Below are 24796 nucleotides of genomic sequence, written 5' to 3'. Positions count from 1 at the left end.
AACCCCTTAGACATTCCTCTAGGTGTGCGTTTGGTTGTTTTCTTGCTTTATAGACATAGTTCTGAAGATTCTGATTAGTGAACTAGAAATACTATAACTAATATGCAGTATTCTTTCACGTTTAGTGGGTTACTTAAGTCAACGCCTCGTGGCTGCATGTATAAAAGGAAACTATTACTACTAACTGGTCCCTCCCTAAAGCCTATCGTTTTACAGTCTTCGTCTATAATTCATTGCCTTGGGGCGCCCATCCCAGCTGATCGAGCCATACATTCTGCGGTTCACTGCAGGCAAGGGATATTCAAGACACCGCAGACTCCTTCCCTTATTAAAAGAACGAAAGGAAAAAACAGATGCGTGTGTGTCGTTTGCCACCCTGCTTATCGATTTGGGAAGTAGTGCAAGGCTCGCGGATGTGCACTCGAGGCTGAATTACAGAATTCTCTTGTGTGGGATTGGAGGCCTAGCGCAGTGCAATGTTTGCGGCGGCTACAAAGAATTTTGTTAAGCAGGTTGGCGATGGCGGGAAACTAATCCCCGTTCCCTGCCTGAGTGAAGCAGACAAATACCAGCCCCTGAGCCTGGTGATCAAAAAGAAGAGACGCTTCCTCTCCAAAAAATCCAAGTTCATCTCCACACCTTTTACACTTAAAGATATTCTGCAGGGGGAAAAGGAGATTTCAGCTGGTAAGATCGTTGTTTATATTTCTATCATCATGTATTACTTATGTAGGAAAATCAATATTACATGCGTGTAATAGTAAATTAACCAAAATAATTATCCCTGAGCAATGAACCCATTCAGTTGAAAGACAGATTCAAATATAAAGATAGCGGTGTGCCCCTTTACTGTACGTTGTAAGGTTTTCCATGTTTCTTTTAATAAGTGCGGGTCCCTTCTGAAAGTAATTAATTTTATTAGGATTTTGTTTCAAGTTGTAATCTCATGCTTTACACCACATCATCCAGGTTTTTAGGCGCTCCTGCCTCTTCTGTACTGAATTGACTGATTATGTGTTTTAATCCTTGAGTTTTAACCATCTCCCATCAGCATCGAACACCTAAAAAACACCCCATCGCAGTTAAAGAGGCAGATCATAGTGTATTACAGAGGTCCTTTGAAAGATTCTCCAGGTGAACACATGCAGCAAATTCATCTGTCTGACCCAGCAATATGCAGTCCCGTGGCACCCATTTTCACCATTCTAGCTCAACATAGCGCTATGACTTAAAAGCGCTATGTTTAGCTGGTTTTGGCTCATTGTTTTCCTTTCGGTGATGTAACTGGTAGAGTGATGTGCTATGCTGGTCTCTGTGATCCTTTAGGCTTTCCTTCATGGGATGTTGTGCGATTTCAGGGGCACAGGACAGCATGAGCTCGATGACGTGCATCTGAATGTCCTCCAATCACATGTTGCACACGGTGGCCTGTATGCGCAATGTCTTGCGAGCAATTACCAAGGGTCACCAAGGCAACCCCAATTTATGAAGATATGTCATCAACATTTATTGCAATACAATAAATATCATGGATTTAGGTATCACGTCTTCTGGAGTGTATCGCGTTGGTTTCCCGACATGATTTTATTAAAAGTAATTTTTCAAACAAAATGACTGAAAAAACTCAGAACTATATGGCGGGTGGTTCGGAGGCTTTTTGGTCCAGAAAATTGCCTTTGTCTTTTAGGGCAGTGATACTTTATACATAGGTTAATCAACCCAAGGCAGACATTTCTCAAGACTGCCAGGACAATTACAAAGTTGCTTTCATCCTCATTAGGGATCATCATTGTAGTACAGTCTTACAGTCCTGTGGTTGGTGCATTGACTGTCAGACTATACTACACTGCTGATGCCTAATAAAGGGGAACCAGGTATGTAGGTTTCTGCTGTCTTGAGAAATGTCTGTCTTGGGTTTTACTAGTAGTTTTACTGAACTGACAGACATTAGAGTTTCCTTTGTCCCACTTTGCACTGATAGCAGCAAGAGGAAGGAGATTTAGTTTAAATTTGGAAAACAAAGCCCGCTTACTAGGACATGTTAGCCACTCCAAATATTGCTCACACCCTGTAGTTGTCCTAAAACAAGGATATTCAATAGACATCAGGCCCAACTTTGGGCTACTCAAGAAAAGATACATCGACCAATCCTTAAAACACTTCTTAATGCTGCTAATTCACCACCTTCAAGCCATACCCATCGGCAACCCTCCTTTTGTCTCCATATCACGCACACACATTATGTGTAGCTTTAGTTCAACCCTAGTAATAAGGTGAACCCGGAACATGAGGGCTCGTTGCCATGCAGCATATTGAATTGGCAGCAGGCCTGGCTTAAATTAATGGGGACAGTTGGAGCACAGGTTGGTAAACTGATTAGCCTTACCAGAAAACTGTTTTTGCCCCTTTCAGTTCCCTGTATGGGGACAAAGCCCCAAAGTTTGGCACTATATAGGGCAGCCGAACGTGCCTGCCTTTTGTATATACCTCTAGTGTTTCGCGTATAATTTCTCCTCCAATATTCTCTAGAGAAAGCTAGGGTTGCACCTCCCCTCCATCGTAGAATGCAACTACTACCAGCAATTAGCTCTCCCGAGTCCCATTTGTCGCTAGTCTTAATCCCAAAATAATCAGAAAATGTTTACTTGCAAAATGTTTGACCAATTGAACTTTCATCCTCCTACTCCTCCTCGGCGATGTTTAGATCTTGCATGCCTTGTTCGATGGACGACACTCCCCTTACTCTCCGAGTGTTGCCTCTGCCAATCCTTTCGGGCCCTCTAGAAGCTGCGACGGGTGTTGTTGCCCTGCACACCCTCGCATAGTGTCCTGGTGTGCCACACCGGCCACATACTCTCGATTTGGCTAGACAATCACCCACGTGCGGCAGGTCATACCCGCAGTATTGACACGATGGGGCGTTGCCATGCCCTGTGGGGCTCTCACCACCTCTTGATGCCCATCTTGCCTTTCCTGGGGTGGAGCGTCCGATTGCAAAAGCTTCATCTTCCTTTCTCCCGTGTGTGGCTGTGTCCATCTTCGTCCCCTGGCATCGGCCAGTTCGTACGCTCTCCCCGTGTCCAAGATCTGTTGCAGAGTCAAACCTGGTTCTCTCAGGACCTGTCTCCTCAGTTTTCCTGAGCTGCAACCCTGCAACAACTGGTTCCGAATCATCTCCTCTTCGTTCCCCCATCTACAGGAGCTTGCCAAAATTCTGAGCCGCGCACAGAATTGGTCCAATGACTCCTCTTCACGTTGCTTCTCCGCACTCATGACAAACCTGTCAAAGTCGACATTTGCATGGGAAGAAAGTGATCTTTGAATGCTTGTTTTACGTCATGATATGTGGCGACCACAATGTCCAAAGAGTCATAAATTTTGTGGACCTCCGCCCCTGCCGAGTACACCATGGTGGCAATCCTTTCTTCATCATCCGTAATCCCCGAGGCCCTGAAGAACATCTCCAACCTCTTTACCCACAGGAGCCATTTAGATCCCAGTTTGGATGGAGGGCCCGTGGTATTGAATTCGGGCATGGGAGCTAGTGTACTGGTCATCCTGCGTGGGATGGGGGCTAGGGCGCCTTCCTGATCATCTTCTTCCTCCATTCTGGAGCGTGTTACTCACAGGTAGTTGTCGAAACTCTCCAGTGATTGAGGTTCTGGTCAGCCTAGTCCACTTGTGGCGTGGTTCCTTCTTGCTGCACTTCTTCTCACCTCCAGGCAGTATGCCACAGCCTTGCAGCTGCAGAGGCTGTGGGAGTTCCAAAAATGTATGCTTCGCGGTGCAGATGGCGCATGAGCACCCTCACGGGCCGCAACCACTGCACTCTGCGTGCAATCCAAAATGGCCGCCGGCCACACGTGTGGGTCTGTTTCGACACGGAGCAGCGTTCGCCTCCTCGAAACGCTATCGGAGCGGAGGACTGCTCCAGCGCCGTCCTCGTCGTCAGTGTTGTGTGCGTGGGGGCGGTGTCAGGCCCCACGCTAGCATTCACTCATGCGCTCCTCATTCGCAGAAGGAGACATGCCGGAGACGTGTGGTTGCTCGGGTCCCCGGCGCGAACTGCCGGCGGGCCGTCTTTATTTTACACTGCGCATGCGCGAGCCTCGTCATCGCTCACGCATGCGCGCACTCGCGTATTACTACGCAACATCTCGTATCGTCTTGCTTCCAAGGGGATCATGTTGCGCCTGTGGTATCCTCCCATCAATTCTTGGGAGTGGGCCGAGGAAGAGATCAGGGATGAAGGGATTATGGGTTAAATACAGATATTAAGCAGCTCTTGGTGAAATATAAACTTCAAGAAAAAGCGTTGTTTCAGCCACTTCATTTAGGTAATACAGCATCTCACACAGCCCTGAATTCATGTACTTGGCTTGTCTCATTTTCTTTTGTAAAGAAACGGTAAAGAATTGCAGTATTCTTTGTTTTGGTTTTGTAAATAAAAGTTCAAGACTTTTAGTAAAATGACTGACTTCATTGGGGCGATTTGGTAAAAAATGGTAATATATAATAGTTCTAATGTTAAAAATATGTGACTAGCGAGAACATGTCTGCCAAAGCTGTTGTCTTTGCCAATGCACCTATGGCACTCGGCAACCCCTTAGACATTCCTCTAGGTGTGCGTTTGGTTGTTTTCCTGCTGTATAGATGTAGTTCTGAAGATTCTGATTAGTGAACTAGAAATACTAAAACTAATATGCAGTATTCTTTCACGTTTAGTGGGTTACTTAAGTCAACGCCTCGTGGCTGCATGTATAAAAGGAAACTATTACTACTAACTGGTCCCTCCCTAAAGCCTATCGTTTTACAGTCCTCGTCTATAATTCATTGCCTTGGGGCGCCCATCCCAGCTGATCGAGCCATACATTCTGCGGTTCACTGCAGGCAAGGGATATTCAAGACACCGCAGACTCCTTCCCTTATTAAAAGAACGAAAGGAAAAAACAGATGCGTGTGTGTCGTTTGCCACCCTGCTTATCGATTTGGGAAGTAGTGCAAGGCTCGCGGATGTGCACTCGAGGCTGAATTACAGAATTCTCTTGTGTGGGATTGGAGGCCTAGCGCAGTGCAATGTTTGCGGCGGCTACAAAGAATTTTGTTAAGCAGGTTGGCGATGGCGGGAAACTAATCCCCGTTCCCTGCCTGAGTGAAGCAGACAAATACCAGCCCCTGAGCCTGGTGATCAAAAAGAAGAGACGCTTCCTCTCCAAAAAATCCAAGTTCATCTCCACACCTTTTACACTTAAAGATATTCTGCAGGGGGAAAAGGAGATTTCAGCTGGTAAGATCGTTGTTTATATTTCTATCATCATGTATTACTTATGTAGGAAAATCAATATTACATGCGTGTAATAGTAAATTAACCAAAATAATTATCCCTGAGCAATGAACCCATTCAGTTGAAAGACAGATTCAAATATAAAGATAGCGGTGTGCCCCTTTACTGTACGTTGTAAGGTTTTCCATGTTTCTTTTAATAAGTGCGGGTCCCTTCCGAAAGTAATTAATTTTATTAGGATTTTGTTTCAAGTTGTAATCTCATGCTTTACACCACATCATCCAGGTTTTTAGGCGCTCCTGCCTCTTCTGTACTGAATTGACTGATTATGTGTTTTAATCCTTGAGTTTTAACCATCTCCCATCAGCATCGAACACCTAAAAAACACCCCATCGCAGTTAAAGAGGCAGATCATAGTGTATTACAGAGGTCCTTTGAAAGATTCTCCAGGTGAACACATGCAGCAAATTCATCTGTCTGACCCAGCAATATGCAGTCCCGTGGCACCCATTTTCACCATTCTAGCTCAACATAGCGCTATGACTTAAAAGCGCTATGTTTAGCTGGTTTTGGCTCATTGTTTTCCTTTCGGTGATGTAACTGGTAGAGTGATGTGCTATGCTGGTCTCTGTGATCCTTTAGGCTTTCCTTCATGGGATGTTGTGCGATTTCAGGGGCACAGGCCAGCATGAGCTCGATGACGTGCATCTGAATGTCCTCCAATCACATGTTGCACACGGTGGCCTGTATGCGCAATGTCTTGCGAGCAATTACCAAGGGTCACCAAGGCAACCCCAATTCATGAAGATATGTCATCAACATTTATTGCAATACAATAAATATCATGGATTTAGGTATCACGTCTTCTGGAGTATATCGCGTTGGTTTCCCGACATGATTTTATTAAAAGTAATTTTTCAAACAAAATGACTGAAAAAACTCAGAACTATATGGCGGGTGGTTCGGAGGCTTTTTGGTCCAGAAAATTGCCTTTGTCTTTTAGGGCAATGATACTTTATACATAGGTTAATCAACCCAAGGCAGACATTTCTCAAGACTGCCAGGACAATTACAAAGTTGCTTTCATCCTCATTAGGGATCATCATTGTAGTACAGTCTTACAGTCCTGTGGTTGGTGCATTGACTGTCAGACTATACTACACTGCTGATGCCTAATAAAGGGGAACCAGGTATGTAGCTTTCTGCTGTCTTGAGAAATGTCTGTCTTGGGTTTTACTAGTAGTTTTACTGAACTGACAGACATTAGAGTTTCCTTTGTCCCACTTTGCACTGATAGCAGCAAGAGGAAGGAGATTTAGTTTAAATTTGGAAAACAAAGCCCGCTTACTAGGACATGTTAGCCACTCCAAATATTGCTCACACCCTGTAGTTTTCCTAAAACAAGGATATTCAATAGACATCAGGCCCAACTTTGGGCTACTCAAGAAAAGATACATCGACCAATCCTTAAAAGACTTCTTAATGCTGCTAATTCACCATCTTCAAGCCATACCCATCGGCAACCCTCCTTTTGTCTCCATATCACGCACACACATTATGTGTAGCTTTAGTTCAACCCTAGTAATAAGGTGAACCCGGAACATGAGGGCTCGTTGCCATGCAGCATATTGAATTGGCAGCAGGCCTGGCTTAAATTAATGGGGACAGTTGGAGCACAGGTTGGTAAACTGATTAGCCTTACCAGAAAACTGTTTTTGCCCCTTTCAGTTCCCTGTATGGGGACAAAGCCCCAAAGTTTGGCACTATATAGGGCAGCCGAACGTGCCTGCCTTTTGTATATACCTCTAGTGTTTCGCGTATAATTTCTCCTCCAATATTCTCTAGAGAAAGCTAGGGTTGCACCTCCCCTCCATCGTAGAATGCAACTACTACCAGCAATTAGCTCTCCCGAGTCCCATTTGTCGCTAGTCTTAATCCCAAAATAATCAGAAAATGTTTACTTGCAAAATGTTTGACCAATTGAACTTAAAAGATACCTCTCTCTAACCTTTTTTTATGGTATATCATTACTACTCTTTTAGTCCGATTTATTTCCAGCATACGCTCAGTGCAAAATGATTGCAAGCACTTCAATTGCTTATCCATCCCCATTCCTAATTGAGAAATGGGTACTATATCATCTGCATACAGTAATAAACCAATGTTCATGTTTCCCACTTTAGGTGCATCAAAATCAAGTGACTGTATTTGGTCTGCAAAAGAATGAATGTAAAGACAAAACAAAATGGGTGATAAAACACCACCCTGGCGTACACCAGTGTTAACCTTAAACTCTTCTGTAGCATCACACAATGGCCCATACCTTACTCAGGCTTTGTTCTTACAATATATTTGTTAAGGATTCCAATAGGGCGTCACACACTGGACCAGGACACTTGGTCTTAGCCTGGGATGTGGTGCTCAATAGGAATGCTTTTTCTTTACTTTCAATTAATTCAAATTGAGCCGGTACCTGACCCGTCTCACACCCCCTTTTACAAATACCCCGGGTCACAATGGACCATGAACCAGGCCGGTTGGTGAAAATACAATATTTATTTATTTTAAAAATTCACAAAAATCACACACATTTTTATATTGGAGCAGCAATCACCAATGGGGTGATAATGACTATGGAAATAAAAGCAATGCACTTGGTTAACCTTCCATAGAACATATCCATGCAGAAATTAATAGGAGCACTTTTTGAATTAGGATGGATAGCACCCAAGTTAAGGTTTCCTCCTGCAATGTTCCCTCAGCCCACAAATAATCGAATTCTGAGTGGATAGAAAGAAGCACCAGGTAGTCAGGGATAACAGGCAGCAAACAGAATCAAAATCCGCCCCTCACAAAATAAGAGGCAAAAACGGATTTTAAAACCCTTTGCAAAGGCCTAAAATGACACTCGGATTTTGTCAAATAATTAATTATATGTGTGTTTAAATAATGATATACATATGTGTTATCACAGTATTAGGGATGTTATGTCACTACCGACCATCAGTTAAGGTATCACAAAAGTATACAGTTCACAAAACAGATTGAAATTGAAAACTCAGTGCAGCTGAATTCACACGTGGAAAAGTTGCATTTTTTTTAGTTAGCAGTTTTAAGTGTAAAAACGTTTTTTTCAAAAAATGAGTGAAAAACACTGAATCGGCATGCGTTTATTTGGCGGGGGAAGAGTAGCACAGCACAGTGATAATGTAGAAGTGAAAGGAGGGGTATAGCTGGTGAATTGAGAGGGATTTGGAAGGTAGAATGAGGTTCGTTTTTCGGAAAATAAAGCAGTTAAAAATGAGAATCGGTTTTGAAAGAAAGGCACATTTTACTTAAGCTAAATTATTTAGACTATATTGTTAAAGAGGGACACAGTTAGATCCAAGGTTGATTCGCGACGTCAACCTTGTCACTCCAGCGTACAACTTTATTTGGAAATTAGTTTGGTTACTCAAAATATGACTAAGGAGTTACTCGAGAAGATGAATGAAAGAATTGCGCTAACACTAGCAAACAAGAACAGGGTGCACAGAGAATTAGAACAGTCTATACAAGTTATCAGGAGATGGATAGGGTTGCTTAGAGAGTGGAACCAAAGCAAAATTCAAGATGGGGTAGACTATGTGTTATGGGATGGGGGATATCACTGTCCACTTTTGAATCTGGGATTTTGGACAGTCAACCGGTTCTGGTCACAAAAGATTCTGTTCACCGGATAGCAGACTCTCCTGGCAAAAGACAGCTGGGCAAAGGTCTGGTCACCGGATAATCAGGACAGCTGGATGGCAGGGTTGCAGCAGGCATGCACTTAGTGGGTAAAAAGGAAGGCTAGTCTCAGGATGCTTCCCAAAAGAATACCACAGCTTCTCCCTTTGGGAATTGGGATTTTTAGTGGGATTTCAGGATTGAGATCTTGCTGGGATGGTCAGCAATGCTTTGGCCTTGCTGGGATAGGATCAGCTATGCTTTGGCTTTGCAGTGGGATCTGGAATCAGCTATGCTTTGGCTCTGCAGTGGGATCTGGAGTTTGGCAAGATGAAGGTAAAAGATCAGGAACGCAGGCGCAGGAAATTCAGGAAAGAGTCTGTCCAGAGTTCTGATAGCCTCCCTTTTTATAGAGCATGGTGACATCATAGAAGTATATGGTAGGGCAGGCTTAGCTAAGCACGCCTCTTAACAACTGGATTGGTCAGGGGTGATAGTTACCGCCTTCCTCTCCACTGGTTGGGTTTCAAGAGCGTGATGTCAGATTTATGATGTGAATTTTACAATGTCCAGAACCTCCCACAGTTACTTAAGCTAGAATCCAGTTTTGCCACAGTTGGGGCATTTTAGCAAATTACATAAACAGGTAACATATTTCCTACAAAACATGCCAGTCCAACTCTACAATTTGTAAGACATTGTTTCGCTCTTCTAATAATTTGTAGTCATTTTTAATGTGAAATATTCGGCCTAGAATTCTATAACTTTACACGTGTGTATGGATTATCATTAGGCATGTCAGTATTAAATCTTACATTGGCATCATGTACACTTTCCTTGGAATACCCAAATCTCTGCCATTTCGGTTCCCAAGGAGGCAGTGAAGGCTACAACATCTTAAATTATAAACCACAAAATTACATTCACCTTGCTAACTTTTTACATTTTTGCAAAGTCCTGTTGCAAAGATAAAAGTCTTAAAAGTTTATTAATAACATAGTCTTTGGAGACAAATGGGCTGGCCTTTGTCCTTCACTGGACCATTTTTTTCCTCTTCAGCTACCACCAACTGTCTCTTCAGCCCATTGTGGAGGGGGGTTTTGCAGTTTGATTGAAGGTTTATTGCCACTTCTCCACTTCACAGATTGGCGCCCCAGCATTTCTATTGTAGAAGGCCTCAGCCAGACAAAAGTCTGCCAAGGCAGCAATTATCACTTGTGTGTTCTAGCATCCACTGTGAGGGGCCTTCTGTTGCTGGCAACCTCCAAGCAGAAACCTGTTTGGGGCTGGTTTCCCCCAAGAAGCAAATGCAATTTAATTCCTTTCTTTTTATTTATTTTGGTTACAAATCAGAATATAGCCAGTTGAATAAGATCTCCCCTATATGTTTCACAGCCCAACACCCCTTCACATTGTTAGATAATGGCAGGGCCTTATCCAACATGCACTTTTAAACAAGTATTTTTCTTTATTTGCAAAAGTACATTTAACATGTGGTGAGGCCTGCTGGCATTTTCCTTTCAAAAAGGATCCATCTGAATGTCCCACATGGTTCTGTATCCATAGTTAGTTTCTTGTAAGCACAATGTGTTTGAAACACAGATGCACTGAAATTGACATGGACCTAGAGAGCTGGAGTTTTTTTAAATTATTGATCTTTGACACTTTGTAACTCAAAAGTCAGCGTTTTCCGTGCAGCTGAAAATGAAGTTTCTTTTATTTTCCCAGGTTTGGCTTGAGAGAGCCTGTCATTCAAGGATCATGCTTCTTCTGCTCAAGCACAATGTGGATATGCATGGGCATGGCAAGGCCTTATTAATAAAAGTAGTTTGATGAAAAACATGAAAATAGCGTCAGAGCAGCATCCTTTTCACTGTGAAATATTCCCTTTTTCAATGGGAACTTTGGGCTTGCAACAAAGCAATGCTGCTTTTTCATTCCCCTTATTTTGTACATGTAAGCAACACACTGGCAGGCTTTTTCAGTGTGCCCCCTTGTTCCGTCCTGCCCAATATGTGCTGGCGCAGACGTCTTTTTGTCGTTGCAAAACACAGTTTTGGTGTGAGGCAGTGGTGCTCACAGGAGCCAGCACAGCCATTCTGCTGTTTCTGCTCAAATGCAGTTTTGTTATGGATGGGAGTACTACTGAGTGGGTAAATATATCCCACATAGTGTTTTAATGGCTGCAGTTATTGGGGCTGGAATAATCACTAACTTTAAAATCGCCCACAGTATTTAGTCTATTAAAGGCAGCCTGAAAATCTATAAATACTAAAAAAAAAAACATATTTTCTGGTGGCAGTATTTCGCAATTAGGGCACATACAAGAAAACATTGATCTACTGTGCCTTTATTATCTTTAAAACCACCTTGTAAGATCGAGATTATTGTCAGTGAGCCACTATTCGAGACTTGTTCAAATGATTTTACCATATATTTTAGCATAGTATGTATTAGATCGGTCAATAATTTTATGGCAAATGTTTATTTCCTTTCTTAAAAAGTGGTATAATCTTTGCAGAGAGACAGCTTGTTGAAATAATGGATCTTCCAGACACAAGGTAGGTTGGTACAAGCTCCTTTTATTTAGATGTACCAAGGTAGGAGCTTAGATAAGGGGCAGAGCCCCAGAGGGGACCCACTGGCACCCACCACCCAGGCTTACATTCTCCAACTGCCCTGAGTGGAACCAGCTTCACACATACACATTCCGGTCACTCAACATTCTCTCAGGGACCTCATTCAATCAAGCCTGCAGGTAAAGAACGACGCAGCTCTTCTGGATTTTTCCTCTTTGGCTCATCTATATATATAAATATATATATATGTATACATATATAAAATAAAGTCGTGTTTGTGGATTTGTATGTGGCATTCTTGGGGACGTAACTCCTCATGAACAGTGAGGTGTGTTGTTGGATTTTGCATGGAATATTCTTTATTTATTTGCCGAATTAATTAGACTATTTCTGGCTCAATAGGTCATCACGTTCCTGAGATAATCAACCTTTTTGGTTTTGCGTCTTTGTTTTTCTGCATTACATTCTGTGGTGTTACACTGCCATGTACAGGTCATTTGTAGAAAGTGCTCCTCATTGCGCATCAAAGCTGAAACATGATCAACATTCTGAAGAAGCAAGATTTGAAGACCATGAAGCTGATAGAAATTAACATGCTTTGAGACAAGAACCTGAAGCAAGACTTACTAATTAGAGAATTCGTGCTGCTAAAAAACAAAGCAACGAAACTGCTGAAGGAACTGAAACACGACTTGCTGTTAAGAGAATTAGTGCAGCTGAACAACGAAGGAGTGAAAATGCTGAAGAAACTCAAGCAAGACTTACTGATTTGAGAATTCGTGCTGTTAAAAAACAAAGCAATAAAACTGCTGAAGTAACTGAAGTAAGAATTACCGATCAGAGATTTCAAAATCTGAGAATTGAAATCCTGGGCAAAGCTGGTAGTTCAGGTAGTTATATTATAAAACACAGTTAAAATATGGACCCAAATTAAAGGTTCAAATAACAAATATATATTTTTAAATGCTTTCTTTTTGTTTACTCAAAACGATACCACAATAAATACATTTAAAAAATAAAATCAACTGGGATTGTACCAGGTGCAGAGGCTTTATCTGGGTGTTGAGATGATAATGCCATCTTTACCTCATGCTCACTAAAAACTAATTCACCCATGGCACTTCCTTCCACATCGTGACTTCTTCTCCATGTGCAATTTCATCAGTACTACTCCCAATATTGTACAAAGTTTAAAAATGATTGGACCAAACATCGGGTTGTACCTCATGGTACAAAGCTCTTTGGTCACTACACACAGAACCATTTGATACAATTCTCCAAAAAGCTTGTTAATCCTTTCTCAAACAAACAACTAGCTTATCATTTAAAATGCAAGATAACTGCTGTGATCTTCCTGTAGTGCACAGGATTTTTATCTTACTATAAAAGGCATTTTGTCCATCAATGGTGAAAAGACTGTAAGTCACATGTCAGTCCCCACTAAGAAAACCGTACATGCGCTGTAAGGTCAATTAAATTTAGCTTAATTTTGTGGGTGCATGAACGCTGCGCTGCCTCTTAGACTGAGCGCTGTATGCTGTGTGATTGTGTGCCTTTCACGATGTTGCTGATTTTGTCTATTGTTCTGTGCTGAAAGGATGAAATGCTTTCAGATGACATTTAAACTTATTGCAATACGATCTGAGTGAATCTGTTTTCTCTGCCCCCTATATCTTAAAATGTACTTGTGGAAATTACTTTCAGCTTCTAAATACAATTTTAACACTGGGACTAGTGAACTGTAGCTATGACTACACTACCCAAATGTGATCTTATGGCCTCCTAGCATCACGTGAGGGGAGGGGGAGCCCACCCCATGAGATGAGAGGAAGGGGAGGAGGAAAGAGAAATAAAGAAGACACATATGCCGGAAACGGGGCAGTCTCTGTCAGATACCAGACATACGTGCGAGCGTGGTTCTTGTGTCGTGATCCGAATGAGGCCTGCAATATACTCCCCTCCCTTGCGGTGAGCCCCGAATCTGGCTCACTGAATATTTTTACCTGTCTGAAGCCGAGTGCCGGCAAGGCCCGGTGGCGTAACAGCAAGCGGCAGCAACCAATTGCAAGCTCCAGGCAGTGCGCGCAGTCATTGCACCAAACACAGAAGCGGAGGAGACTCCGACAGTAAATTTAAACATCGCCGGGATCAGCGAGAGGCTGCGTGGTGACCAGCGTGTGAGGAAAAGCCCTGCTGATCACGAGGGAGCAGACTGGGAGTCACAGCAAGCCCTGCCCAAGCCCAGTGGGACTGAGACCAGTAAGTATTTTCTCTGGATCAGGCAAATTAGCCTCTGCAATACAGTAACATTTCACTGCACTGTAAACACAGAAGACAGGAGTGCGCAAGGCGCACGTGGCAACATACACCCACAAACTGACACAAGGTGAGCGTGCAGGACTGTGTTTCACCACCACGCTCACTGGGCATGCAGAATTTGGAAACCCCAGACCAGAAACATTGAAGAAAAGCCTGTGCAGGCTGCAGAAAAGAACACCAGTCAAACACACCAGCACATTCCGCCCACCCTGTATGCTAAACAGTGAACACCCACAAGGCACCTGAGGGAGACACGCTCAGGGCATAGTAGAAAGAGGAATAGCCCACAAGGAGGTTCAGCTGAAAGGGGTACCCCACAAACATGAGAGGGGGCACTGCAGGACATGAAGGGCCCATCCCTGGTCTGGATGCCACCCATGGTGCCTTCATGAGACCGTTTGACCCTTATGCTACGGGAGCATCACTGTGGTGGGAACTGTGGCTCCAGCAATTCGAGTTCAACGTCAAGGCCAAGAAAATTACAGCTGTGGAAGAACGGAGAACGATGTTAATGCTCAACCTCGGCACACTCGCACTGAGACTTTTCAACACCCTACCTAACAGAGGGCCAGTTGATGACTATGAAGCGGCGAAGACAGCCCATAACAGGAAATTCAAACCGGGATTAAACCCAGACTATGAACACTCCCAGTTAAGCATGGCCCGACAAAGACCTGGGGAAAAAATGGATGATTTTCACTCCTGCATCAGAAAGATGGCCCTGGGGTGTGAGTTCCCAAATAAGGACTTTGCAGTATGTCAGCAGATCATCCATGGGATGTCCTCGGACAAGCTATCCTATCAGAAAAGAACATTCCTTTAGACCGGATCCTGGCAATGGGTCGACAAAGAGAACGCACCGACGAGCAAGTCGCAACTATGGAAGTGGCCATGAGCAGAATCCCGATGGACAACCTCAAGGATGAAGAGAACATAGCAGCCATCAAGTCGAAGCCTGAAGGGAGAAGGTCTGTGAATGCCCCACCACACGGGACTAACAGACACCAAGAATCCTGCAAATGGTGTGGAGGCCCATGTCACAGAGGAGAACACTGTCTAGCGTTAAGTGTCACCTGCCAAAAATGCAAACGACTGAACCACTTCGCAGTGGTCTGCCTGAACCCACTTCCCCGGAAGGAAACAGAACAATCAAGCGACAACACACCTTGAAGGCGAGAGAAGGGGAGAGCAAGAGCAGAAGCGGTAGACCACAAGCAATTCAGCAAAAGTGAGGAAGACAATGCATCTGAAGAAGAGCCATCCCCGGAAAGGACAGGAAACCGGGCCAAGAAGTGCAATGAACAAATTCACATGATCTCAGCCATTAAACCAGGCAAGAGAAGCCAAAACAAGAGGAAAATTGCTCAGCCAAACTGTCTGGTCCTAGAGGACGGGATCCCCATGAAGGTAGCGATAGACACTGGAGCGTCCGTAAATGTCATGCCGCTGGCAAAATTCAAGGCACTGAAAAAACTGCCTCAACTCCAGAACAATACAGTACAATTATTTGCATACAGCTGCAAGAAGCCCCTGACAGTGGTTGGATCCTTCCGCCCAGACCTAACCCACAACAGAACCACCTGCAAGACCCGCATATGTGGTCGATATGGGAATGTAGACCCTCATGAGCTGCATGACAGCAGAAAAACTCAAATGGATCCATTTCGCATCCACTGTCACTCCGCCAGACATCGATAGACTACTGGAGAAGCACACAAAGTTGTTCCAAGGAATGAGGTGCCTGAAAGGACGGACAGTCAAGCTGTACATTGACCCGACCATTGAACCCAGAGCAGTGAGATACCGCCGTGTACCCTTCCATCTACGGGAAGCTGTTGAAGCTGAACTAGAAAAGCTGGAAGACCTAGGAATCATTGAGAAAACATCAGGCCCCACCCCACGGGTGTCCCTATGGAGTAAGACAGAAACCCAAACAACCCAAAGCCATTTGCATATGTAAAGACATGCGACTATCAAACGTGGCAATAGGGCGTGAACGCCACATAACACCAACCATTGACAAACTGATTGTGGACCTTACAGAAGCAACAGTATTTAGCAAGCTTGACCTATGCTCTGGCTATCATCAGATAAGCCTGGCACGTGAATCAAGATACATAACAGCATTCTCATCCCATCTCGGCCTACGGCGGTATTGCAGGTTGAACTTCGGGATATCCTCTGCGGCTGAAGTTTTCCATAATGAATTCGAAGGGTGCTGCATGACCTAGCTGGCATGAACAATGTCAGCGACAACATCTTAGTGTACGGAAAAACGTCACAAGAACACAGTGCCCGACTGGAAGCAGTGCTGCAACGTCTGGAGAAATCAGGCTTAAGATTGCACACCGAAAATGTGAATTTGGAAAAGGTGAACTTGCTTTCTTTGGATACATTTTCAATGCTGAAGGGGTGTCACCAAATCCTGCCAAAGTCACAGTTATCAAAGGAGCCATAGTCCCTGCATCAGCATCCGAAATCAGAAACTTCCTAGGCATGGCCACGTACTGCGCCAGCTTCATCACCCGACCTGGCCACAGTCGCGACCCTGCTGAGGGAATTAACCCGAAAAGAAACTCCATGGGAGAACAAGAACAAGAAAAATAATCTCAACGGATCAAAGACTTGCTGTCAGGAAAAGCGAAGATGACATTCTTTGATACAGACCAGAGCACAGAACTATTGGTGGACGCCTGGGAGCAGTTTTGACCCCTGGGAGCGGTTTTGACCCAAGTAGACCAAGAAGGTACCATATTCCCCATTGCGTTCGCAAGCCAAGCACTCACCAAAACAGAGCAAAACTATGCGTACATAGAGAATGAAGCTCTGTCGTTATTATGGTGTGTAGCTGTTAGGTCAGCCAGCTAAAGTATTCACAGATCACAAGCCTTTGATCCCTATCTTCAAAGGATCAGCACAACATCCACCAGCCAGATTGGAAAGGTGGATGCTACAGCTGCAACCTTATGACGTAGAAGTCATATACCGACCGGGAGCAGATAGCCCCGTAGACTATTTGTCCCGGCACCCATGACTGGCAACACAACAGGAGCATGAACACGCATATGAGACCAAGGAACGTGTGTGCCATGTACTAGCGTGTGTCTGCCCTGAAAGAAATGACCCTAGCAGAGATAGTAGAAGAAACAGAAAAGGACTTGTGCCTACAAAGAGCAAGACAAACGATACAGACAGGAGACTGGAGAAACTTCCTGCCAGCCAGGACACACCGCACCATGACTGAACAAGAAGAGCTGCAGGCCCTGTTCGGGATTAGAAACGAGCTAACCATCGCCGCAGTAGGGGTAATCTTAAATCGGCACTGCATCGTACTATCTGAAGTGCTGGAGGAACAGGAACTTCGATTGGCACACGAAGGGCTCCAAGGAGTAGTGAAGACTGAAGCATACCTGAACTCCTGGGTCTGGATACCCAAGGTCCAACAGAGGGTCCTGAACCTTGTTGATGCCTGTACAGCAAGACAATCCTCCCAATGGCAGATGGCACCAGAAACTATAGCCAGTGCCCCCAGAAGCCAAAAACTATGGGAGCCGATCAATGTGGATTTTTGCAATGTAGCGACCGAAAACTACCTGTTAGTAGCTGTGGATGAATTCAGCCGGTATCATGTAGTCGAACCTGTCAAGTGCACCGACACGTCATCAGTCATAACAGCCATGGAAAGCAAAATGAAGAGCGATGACAGGCCCCCATTCACCAGCCGAGAGCTGCAGAACCTTCTGGAGAACCTCAACATTCGCCACCATAGAATCACCCTGTGCTGGCCACAAGCCAACGGCGATGCAGAAAGAATCATGCGATCCCTAAACAAGATCATATGGATTGCCAAGGACCATCAACAATTGTGGCTGCCAGCAGTATATCGTTTCCTATGGTCATACCGACAGACCCTTCATAGAGCCACCAGAGTAAGCCTTGCGGTGCTGATGTTTGGAGTACCAATTCAAGCAGAACTCCCCCTCCACCCAAATTGGGTAGAGCCAGAGATGGACATGGAAGATGTGGAAAAAACACAGAAACAGCAAACGAAAACGAAAGAGGTGTCCGTCAGGCACAACACTGTGAAATCCAGGCGGGAGACACTGTGCTGATAAAGAATCGATCCCCACCCAAAAAAATGAACATGTCATATGAGTCACACCTAGATACTGACCATAGCATGTTAACGGTTGCCAGAGAGCGCAAAGTGGTCACTAGAAACATATCACATTTCCGCAGACACATTAGGAAGTGAGGAAGCATCTGCCCATCAGGAGGAAGACATGGGAGGACAGGGACATGGTGTCCTAGGACACTCCCAACCTTAGTACCACCAGATGGGATGTCGTACTCATGTACCCAGGACCAGACACTAGGAACCAGCGTAGAGGCACCTCCGACTGCTACCCGCCAAAACACGTTCAAACCCAAAGAGAGTCTCCTCAATTGAGGGCAACCTTTCTTTCGAGATACCGAACTACATGTAGCACAGTGGTTCAAATGAAAGAGCAAGTGCAGATCGCACAAACCAACCTAGGAGGGAAAAGTAACAAGGTAGTATTCGATAAGGAAAACCGGATGGAAATGGAATAGGAGGAGAGGTGAATTTCACTAACCTGAATGGATGTGAGATGGGCTTGGGTGTGAAACGACTCCTTTACCAGGGATCCTGAGAGCAAGCCAAAGAACACTGAAGGTAGAGAGGGTTAGTTGGTTAGTGGGGCCTATGCCAAACGGAATGAGGGCGCACTAATGTTATGTGGCGAAATGTACATTCCAAAGTCAACACTGCATATCGTCCAAATCCGTAGAAAATGTCTCTGAGTAGTCCAATCTGGGGGTTGGTAGAAGGGTCTTCAGGGAATCCCTTGGTAAGGAAGAACTGCACAGTTGATGAGGAGATGATAAGGTGAAGAGTAAGGTAGGATCAGAATGGGATTGGGAGGAGGGGAACAGCAAAAGAGCCGGCAGCAAATTCTCAGTGGAGGAGAGATACCTTCATCATGACAGCATAGGAAAAGGCACAAGGCAATCCAGGGACGTACCGAAGTCAGTAGGTAGCAGGCAACGTCAGGGCCAACAAGCAGCAGACAATCAGGAGGTTGGGGGACATGCTGAGGTCGTAACGTATAAAGGCAATAACTGAGCTGACGAGGAGTAGGCAATCGAGAAATCCAGGGACGTGCCGAGGTCAGAGGGCAGATAGCAGGCAAGCAATTGGATGTTAGTGCTCTGTAGATACCCCGGTAGAATGTGGAGGTAACTAGGTAACAAACTAGACAGAAACTGGATCTCCGGGAATGATCCAAAAACAAAGCAAGGAATCAACGTATTCGGAACGCAGAATAGATGTGGAAAAACTTCAATCAGAAGCGCCGCGCTAAGGGCAGCACAACGTAAATACTTTGATGATTGGTCAGGTGACCACGCACTCCTGCATCATTGCCTTGGCAACAGCAGGCACGGCGGGCAGGAGGCGTGTATGCGCTGCTGCTAACGCAATACCAGGTCGTTGTCTGGGTATTAGGATGCCATGCGGCAGCAACGGTGCATACGAAATTGTAGCAAGCACCAGGGAAGCTTCCAAGAATACGGCCGTAGCAGGTGCCTACGGGTTAGTTTCTTTCCAGGGGAATGTGACGCCTTGCGAACCGTGAAGGGGGAGGAGGCTAACTCCCTGGAAAGAAGGAGGGGATCCCGCTATGAGCTGAGAAAACGGCCCCAATCCTCATCCATACTGCAAGGGTACGTACTCAATGGGGTGTATCGCCGGGAGGAAGCACCATGACGAGAGGCATGACAGAGGCAGCAGGACTCATGCCCCTGAGCTTCCAAGTGACTACATTAATGTTTTACAAATCCAAGTTTTGGAGGAATGTGGTTTAATGGCCTCCTAGTATCATGTGAGGGGAGGAGAAGCCCATCCCATGTGATGAGAAGAAGGGAAGGAGGAAAGAGAAATAAAGAAGTCACTTGCGCCGGAAACGGGGCAGTGCCAGTGAGATACCAGGCATACGTGTGAGCGTGGTTCTTGTGTGGTGTTCCGAATGAGGTCTGTAACATCCTCCACTCCCTTGCGGTGAGCGGGATGTTAGACCTATCACACCAAGCACCTCTGCGCCTTTAAACTATTGTAACAGGCACATTGGCACTGGTGGGTTTTAGGCGGTTGGCACTGGTTTAGCGACTGGTTTGCTGGCCTTATTGTACTGTGGCTATTGCTCACAGTAAGACGTATTTCTCTCAAGTTCTTCGCTCAACATTCCCCATGGGTGGCATTTTGTTTTCGGGTTACTAACATACTCGCCTATGTCTTTTTTGGGAGTTCATTCTGCTTTAACATCCAAGCAGGCCACGGCTATCCTCAATCGCTTTCTTGCAATGGGCCTGGAGCCCATGTCTGTTAATCATATCTCACAGTCATCAGTCAGAGAGGAAGCAATGTACTTGCACATTTCTGGTCCCTTACTAAGGGACACACCATACCCCCCAGCATTGATGCAGGAACACTGCTCTGCACATTTTACGGGGATGAATATCACATTAATGGACGGTGACATCCCACGCGTTTTTGAATTTAGGCCAGTAACCAAGCTTGCGGTAACAGAAATTATAGGCCATATGAAGCCCACTCCTTGTAAGGTTAACGTTTGTGGTGAAAGCATGCGCTTCACAACTCACCCCACTTGTCACTAAATGAATCAATATCTCTTTCACTAAAAGCTCTGTTCCTCTTTGGATTAAGCAGGCATGGATTTCTCCCTTGGTCAAGAAATCTTCATTGAATCCTAACATCTCATCCAACTATAGAACAATCACCAATGCTACTTTTCTGCTCAAGATTCTGGATCGGGCCATTCAAGATCCTCTTGCCCAGAATAACATTCTTGGCTTACGGCAATCTGGTTTCCATACTGCTCATGGCACGGAAACAGCTCTGCTTGATCTCAAGGTCCATATTTTACAGATTCTGGAGAACGGTGGCACTGCCCTCCTTATGCTCCATGATTTATCTGCGGCCTTTGACATAGTAGATCACACCTTACTGGTCAATAGGTTGGTACACTCTGTCTCCTTCTCATCTACATCTGCTTACTGGGTTAAGTCTTTTCTCTCGGTCCATTGTGCCATGACATGTGGGGTTCCGCAGGCATACTGCCTATCCCCCTTGCTTTATAACATCTTTACGAAGCCCTTGTTTGACTTTCTCGATGCCAGTCAGGTCTTATATGCCATAGGAGTCTTTCCTTACATGCAATTATACATTACAAAATAACATGGCATAATTTATGTATTGACAGTGCACTTGGACACGGAGCAGTCCTTGGAAAGTACATGGACCACCCATGCCGTTACACAGCTCCTAACACAATATACAGCATGCTAAACCCAAGAATGAAGATTACCCCTGCTGTAGCAAAGGGAGTCTCGATTCCTTTGTTTAAACTCTTCTAGCAGATTTAAATCTTCATATTTCTTTAATAATATATATATATTTTAAACTTCAAAAACAGAAACATGTAAAACTCCATATCCCATGACTTCTTTCCTCTCTGATCAACCCTCCCAGGTTCAACTTGGGTCCTTCCTCTCCTCTATCTCTATCCCTACCTGTGGTGTTCCCAAGGGGTCTAACCTCTCTCCCTGCCTGTTCAACCAAAACCTGGCTCTTCTTGTCAACCGCATTGCTGCACTCTGCCCCAACATACAGTGCTATGCGGATGACACTCAGCTCATCTTCAGGCTACCCTCAGCCACCTCTTTGCCCTGTCTGTCCGCCATCCAGGAGTGGTGTGCCGCCAATGATCTCTGCCTTCATGCCAGTAAGACTCAGATTCTCCTCACCGGCACACCCGCTCCCTCCTTTCCTGTCACTCTCTGGCTGGCTTCTCTTGGCCCTCCTCCTGCTCCTACCTGTGAGGCTAAAAACCTCAGGGTCATCTTTGACTCCACACTCTCCTTTTCTCCTCACATCTCTGACGTCTCTAAGAAGTCACACTATCAGCTGCACCTCCTCAGAGGTATTCCTCCCTTCCTCTTCTTCCCACAGAAGCTCACTGTCTCCAGAGCTCTGGTTCTCTCTAGGCTGGACTACTGCAACAGCCTCTTTCTAAATCTACCTGCCTCTACTCTCCGCCCTCTGCAACTTAACCAAAACAGGACTGCAAGACTTGTCCTTGGCCTCAAGCCCAGGGATTGTATCTCTCCAGGACTGAAATCCCTGCACTGGCTCCAAGTGCCTGCGAGGATTACGTTTAAAACCCTCTGCATTGTCCACAAGGCCTTCTGGGGCAAGGGGCCTCATTACCTTCAACTCTCTCTTCCTAAATATCTTCCTTCTCGAGCCCTTCGCTCATCCACCTTCAACCCCCTCAGGGTCAGTCGCTTCTCCAAGCAACAAGTTGGTGGTAGATCTATTTCCTCTGCTGGGGCCTCCCTCTGGAACAACCTCCCTGCCTCCCTGAAACTCGAGGAGAATCATCTCCGGTTCTGGAGACACCTCAAAACCTTTCTCTTTGCTTCTGCTATTTCTCATTCATTCCCCTGCTGATCTGACACTGCACTGGTTACCTGGCTCCCTTCTGATCTATGGATGAGGTCCCCTCCCATGCGAGCTGCCCACCTGCACTGCCTTCCTGGCAACCCCCGCACTTTGGGACTGTTTCTGTATCCCTAAAAGACACCTGCTGGCTGTACTTTTACTTATTGTTATTTATTTATCCCTTGTACTGCATTATCCCTCTCCCCCGCACTTTCCCACTTCCCCCTCCTATGGACTTGCGCGATCTGAATGACACTTGGCCTAGTAGGATCGTTGTCCATCTTCCCTCTGTTCTTCCGCTCCCTTGCCTCGTCGCGCCTTGAAACACTTGTGTATAGGCGCGTTACAAATGCCATATCATATCATATCAACCCCGGTGTCTATGGTAGTCTCATGAACATATCCTGTGCCTGGCCCATAACCCACATCCTGCCCTGGTCCTTTCCTCCTCTTTGCTGGCTTCAAAATGACAACCGGTATCTATGACCAACGCACTCCAAACGGATAACCATCACGCTGCTTTCGCCTGAGCTGATACTGCCCAACGGGGGTCCTCTTATGGCCAATGCTGGAAAATTCGACAGCAAAACATCGCCACCCTTGTTTTCCGATACTCAATCAGTCTTTTGATCATCAGAGAGGACATGCGTTAGGGAGGGCATACGACGCAATGTGCCATAAACCAACAGTAATATTTGTATACAAATGATTGCCAATGCTTAGCGTCACTAGGTGGGAATAATGCTTGCATCCATGTCTCTAATAGAATCAAGACTCCCTGTGCTACAGCATGGATAATATTCATTCTATGCCAAGACCGAAGGCAAGTATTATGCTTGTTCAAAGATATTCAGTACTGCTGCTGCCATACTCGCTATCGGCCTAAAGTAAAAGGTCTTAAACGTGATGTCGCTGGACCAATCCGCAGTATTCAAGATGTCTTGAAGGCTGACTCTGGCTCCCAAAGCTTTGGAAGCCCTGGCGCCCCTAACGGAATGAGCCCCCATTCGGGACACATCAATTCCTGACTTCTCACACCCATCTGGCTATCGTCGCTGCTAATACCACCCTGAACGGCTTCTTGCGCATAATGCGTATCTGCGACACTCCCGCTGGTCTCACCTCCTCTATCCTTTCTTCATATTCTTTGATACATTGTGCCACACACAACTCCGGCTGCTCTACTAAATAGGCATATGCGTTTTTAAGACCTACAGGATCCTGAAAATGATGCTGGGCGACTCTCCTTAGCACCCCCTATAGGCAACCAGCCACTGAATGCCACTCTGGCTGACATATAAGTGATTTCCTCAGTCCTGGTTGGGAATTCCTTACGTTTCTCCATAGACATTTGCCATAGGAACGGGCCCTGCTTACCTCGCACTCATTCTCTGCACTCCTCTCCAGTACACACATTTCTGCCCGTTGTCTTACATTTAATTAGTAATGCTCTCAGACAATGTTTCATTTAGTTTCCTTTTGCAATCCACACTCTGACTTGTAACTTTGCATTCAAATAAAAAGAAAAAGCATTTGACTGGTGCTGAATTACAAGAAACCATTTGGCCAGAGCGGAATAGCTTTTTCAGGCAGAATTCAGCCAAATACTTACGGAAAGATAAAGTTTGGTTCACACCTAGTGGTGACCCCATTGTCAGTGAAGGTTTCATTTTTCCTTTCCACGGATGACGGGGGTTAAAAAATGGCCAAAGGTTAAATATGTGACTGCAGTTATACCAAAACAGTAATTGTGTCCCCCAGTAAACGTTTGCGTATACCTCTAATTTAGATTATTGTGTAGATATCCTTCAAAATAATGACTTGTGTGTATATTTTTTAAATACAGGTGTTTCTTCATACCAGTTGCTGAATTATGAAGACAAGTCTGATGTTGCATTAAATGGTAGGAGAGGAAATCAAATTATGAATGATGTTGGAGTGAATATTTCTGGATCGGATTCCCTTGCGGTGAAAGCTTCATTTGGCATTGTAACTAAACATGAGGTTGAAGTGCCAACATTGCTTAAAGAGGTTATTGCAAGGTAAGAAATGTTTATTTAGTATGCATATTAATACAACGTTTCTGGCTCTTATATGCTTGTGTTTAATGTCAAATGCATTCATAACCCATAGAAAAAACCTTCAGTTAAGGATACATTATGTTTAAAAAACAAGATCTCAAAAGGCCATAGATCCGCCATATGGTCAGTAAATGGTATGTATAGAGTGGTGAGTTTGCCTACGGTTGCTGAAGAATTGTTCACTTCTCTCTAAATCCACAGTTGTGGGGCCAGATCACAAGTGCATGTTTCATAACGTAGTCGCTCAATCCTTTCGTCACGTTCTAAATGCCCTGGCGTAATT

General features: G+C 45.0%; 1 protein-coding gene across 1 annotated transcript in view; it reads left to right on the top strand.

Annotated features, from left to right (window-relative positions):
- The first annotated feature begins 5076 nt into the window (after window positions 1-5076).
- PJVK (pejvakin) overlaps window positions 5077-24796 on the top strand; it is a 239274-nt gene continuing 219554 nt past the window's right edge. Inside the window, exons 1-2 of the mRNA XM_069616106.1 lie at window positions 5077-5287; window positions 24279-24474. Of these exons, the coding sequence (XP_069472207.1) occupies window positions 5077-5287; window positions 24279-24474 (407 nt within the window). The remainder of the gene's footprint in view (window positions 5288-24278; window positions 24475-24796) is intronic.

Source organism: Ambystoma mexicanum, chromosome 9, assembly GCF_040938575.1.
Source record: "Ambystoma mexicanum isolate Mex_15411 chromosome 9, UKY_AmexF1_1, whole genome shotgun sequence".
NCBI classification, from domain to species: Eukaryota; Metazoa; Chordata; class Amphibia; order Caudata; family Ambystomatidae; genus Ambystoma; species Ambystoma mexicanum.
Note: the sequence above shows the minus strand (reverse complement) of the source record. Positions and strands in the feature narration are given on the sequence as shown.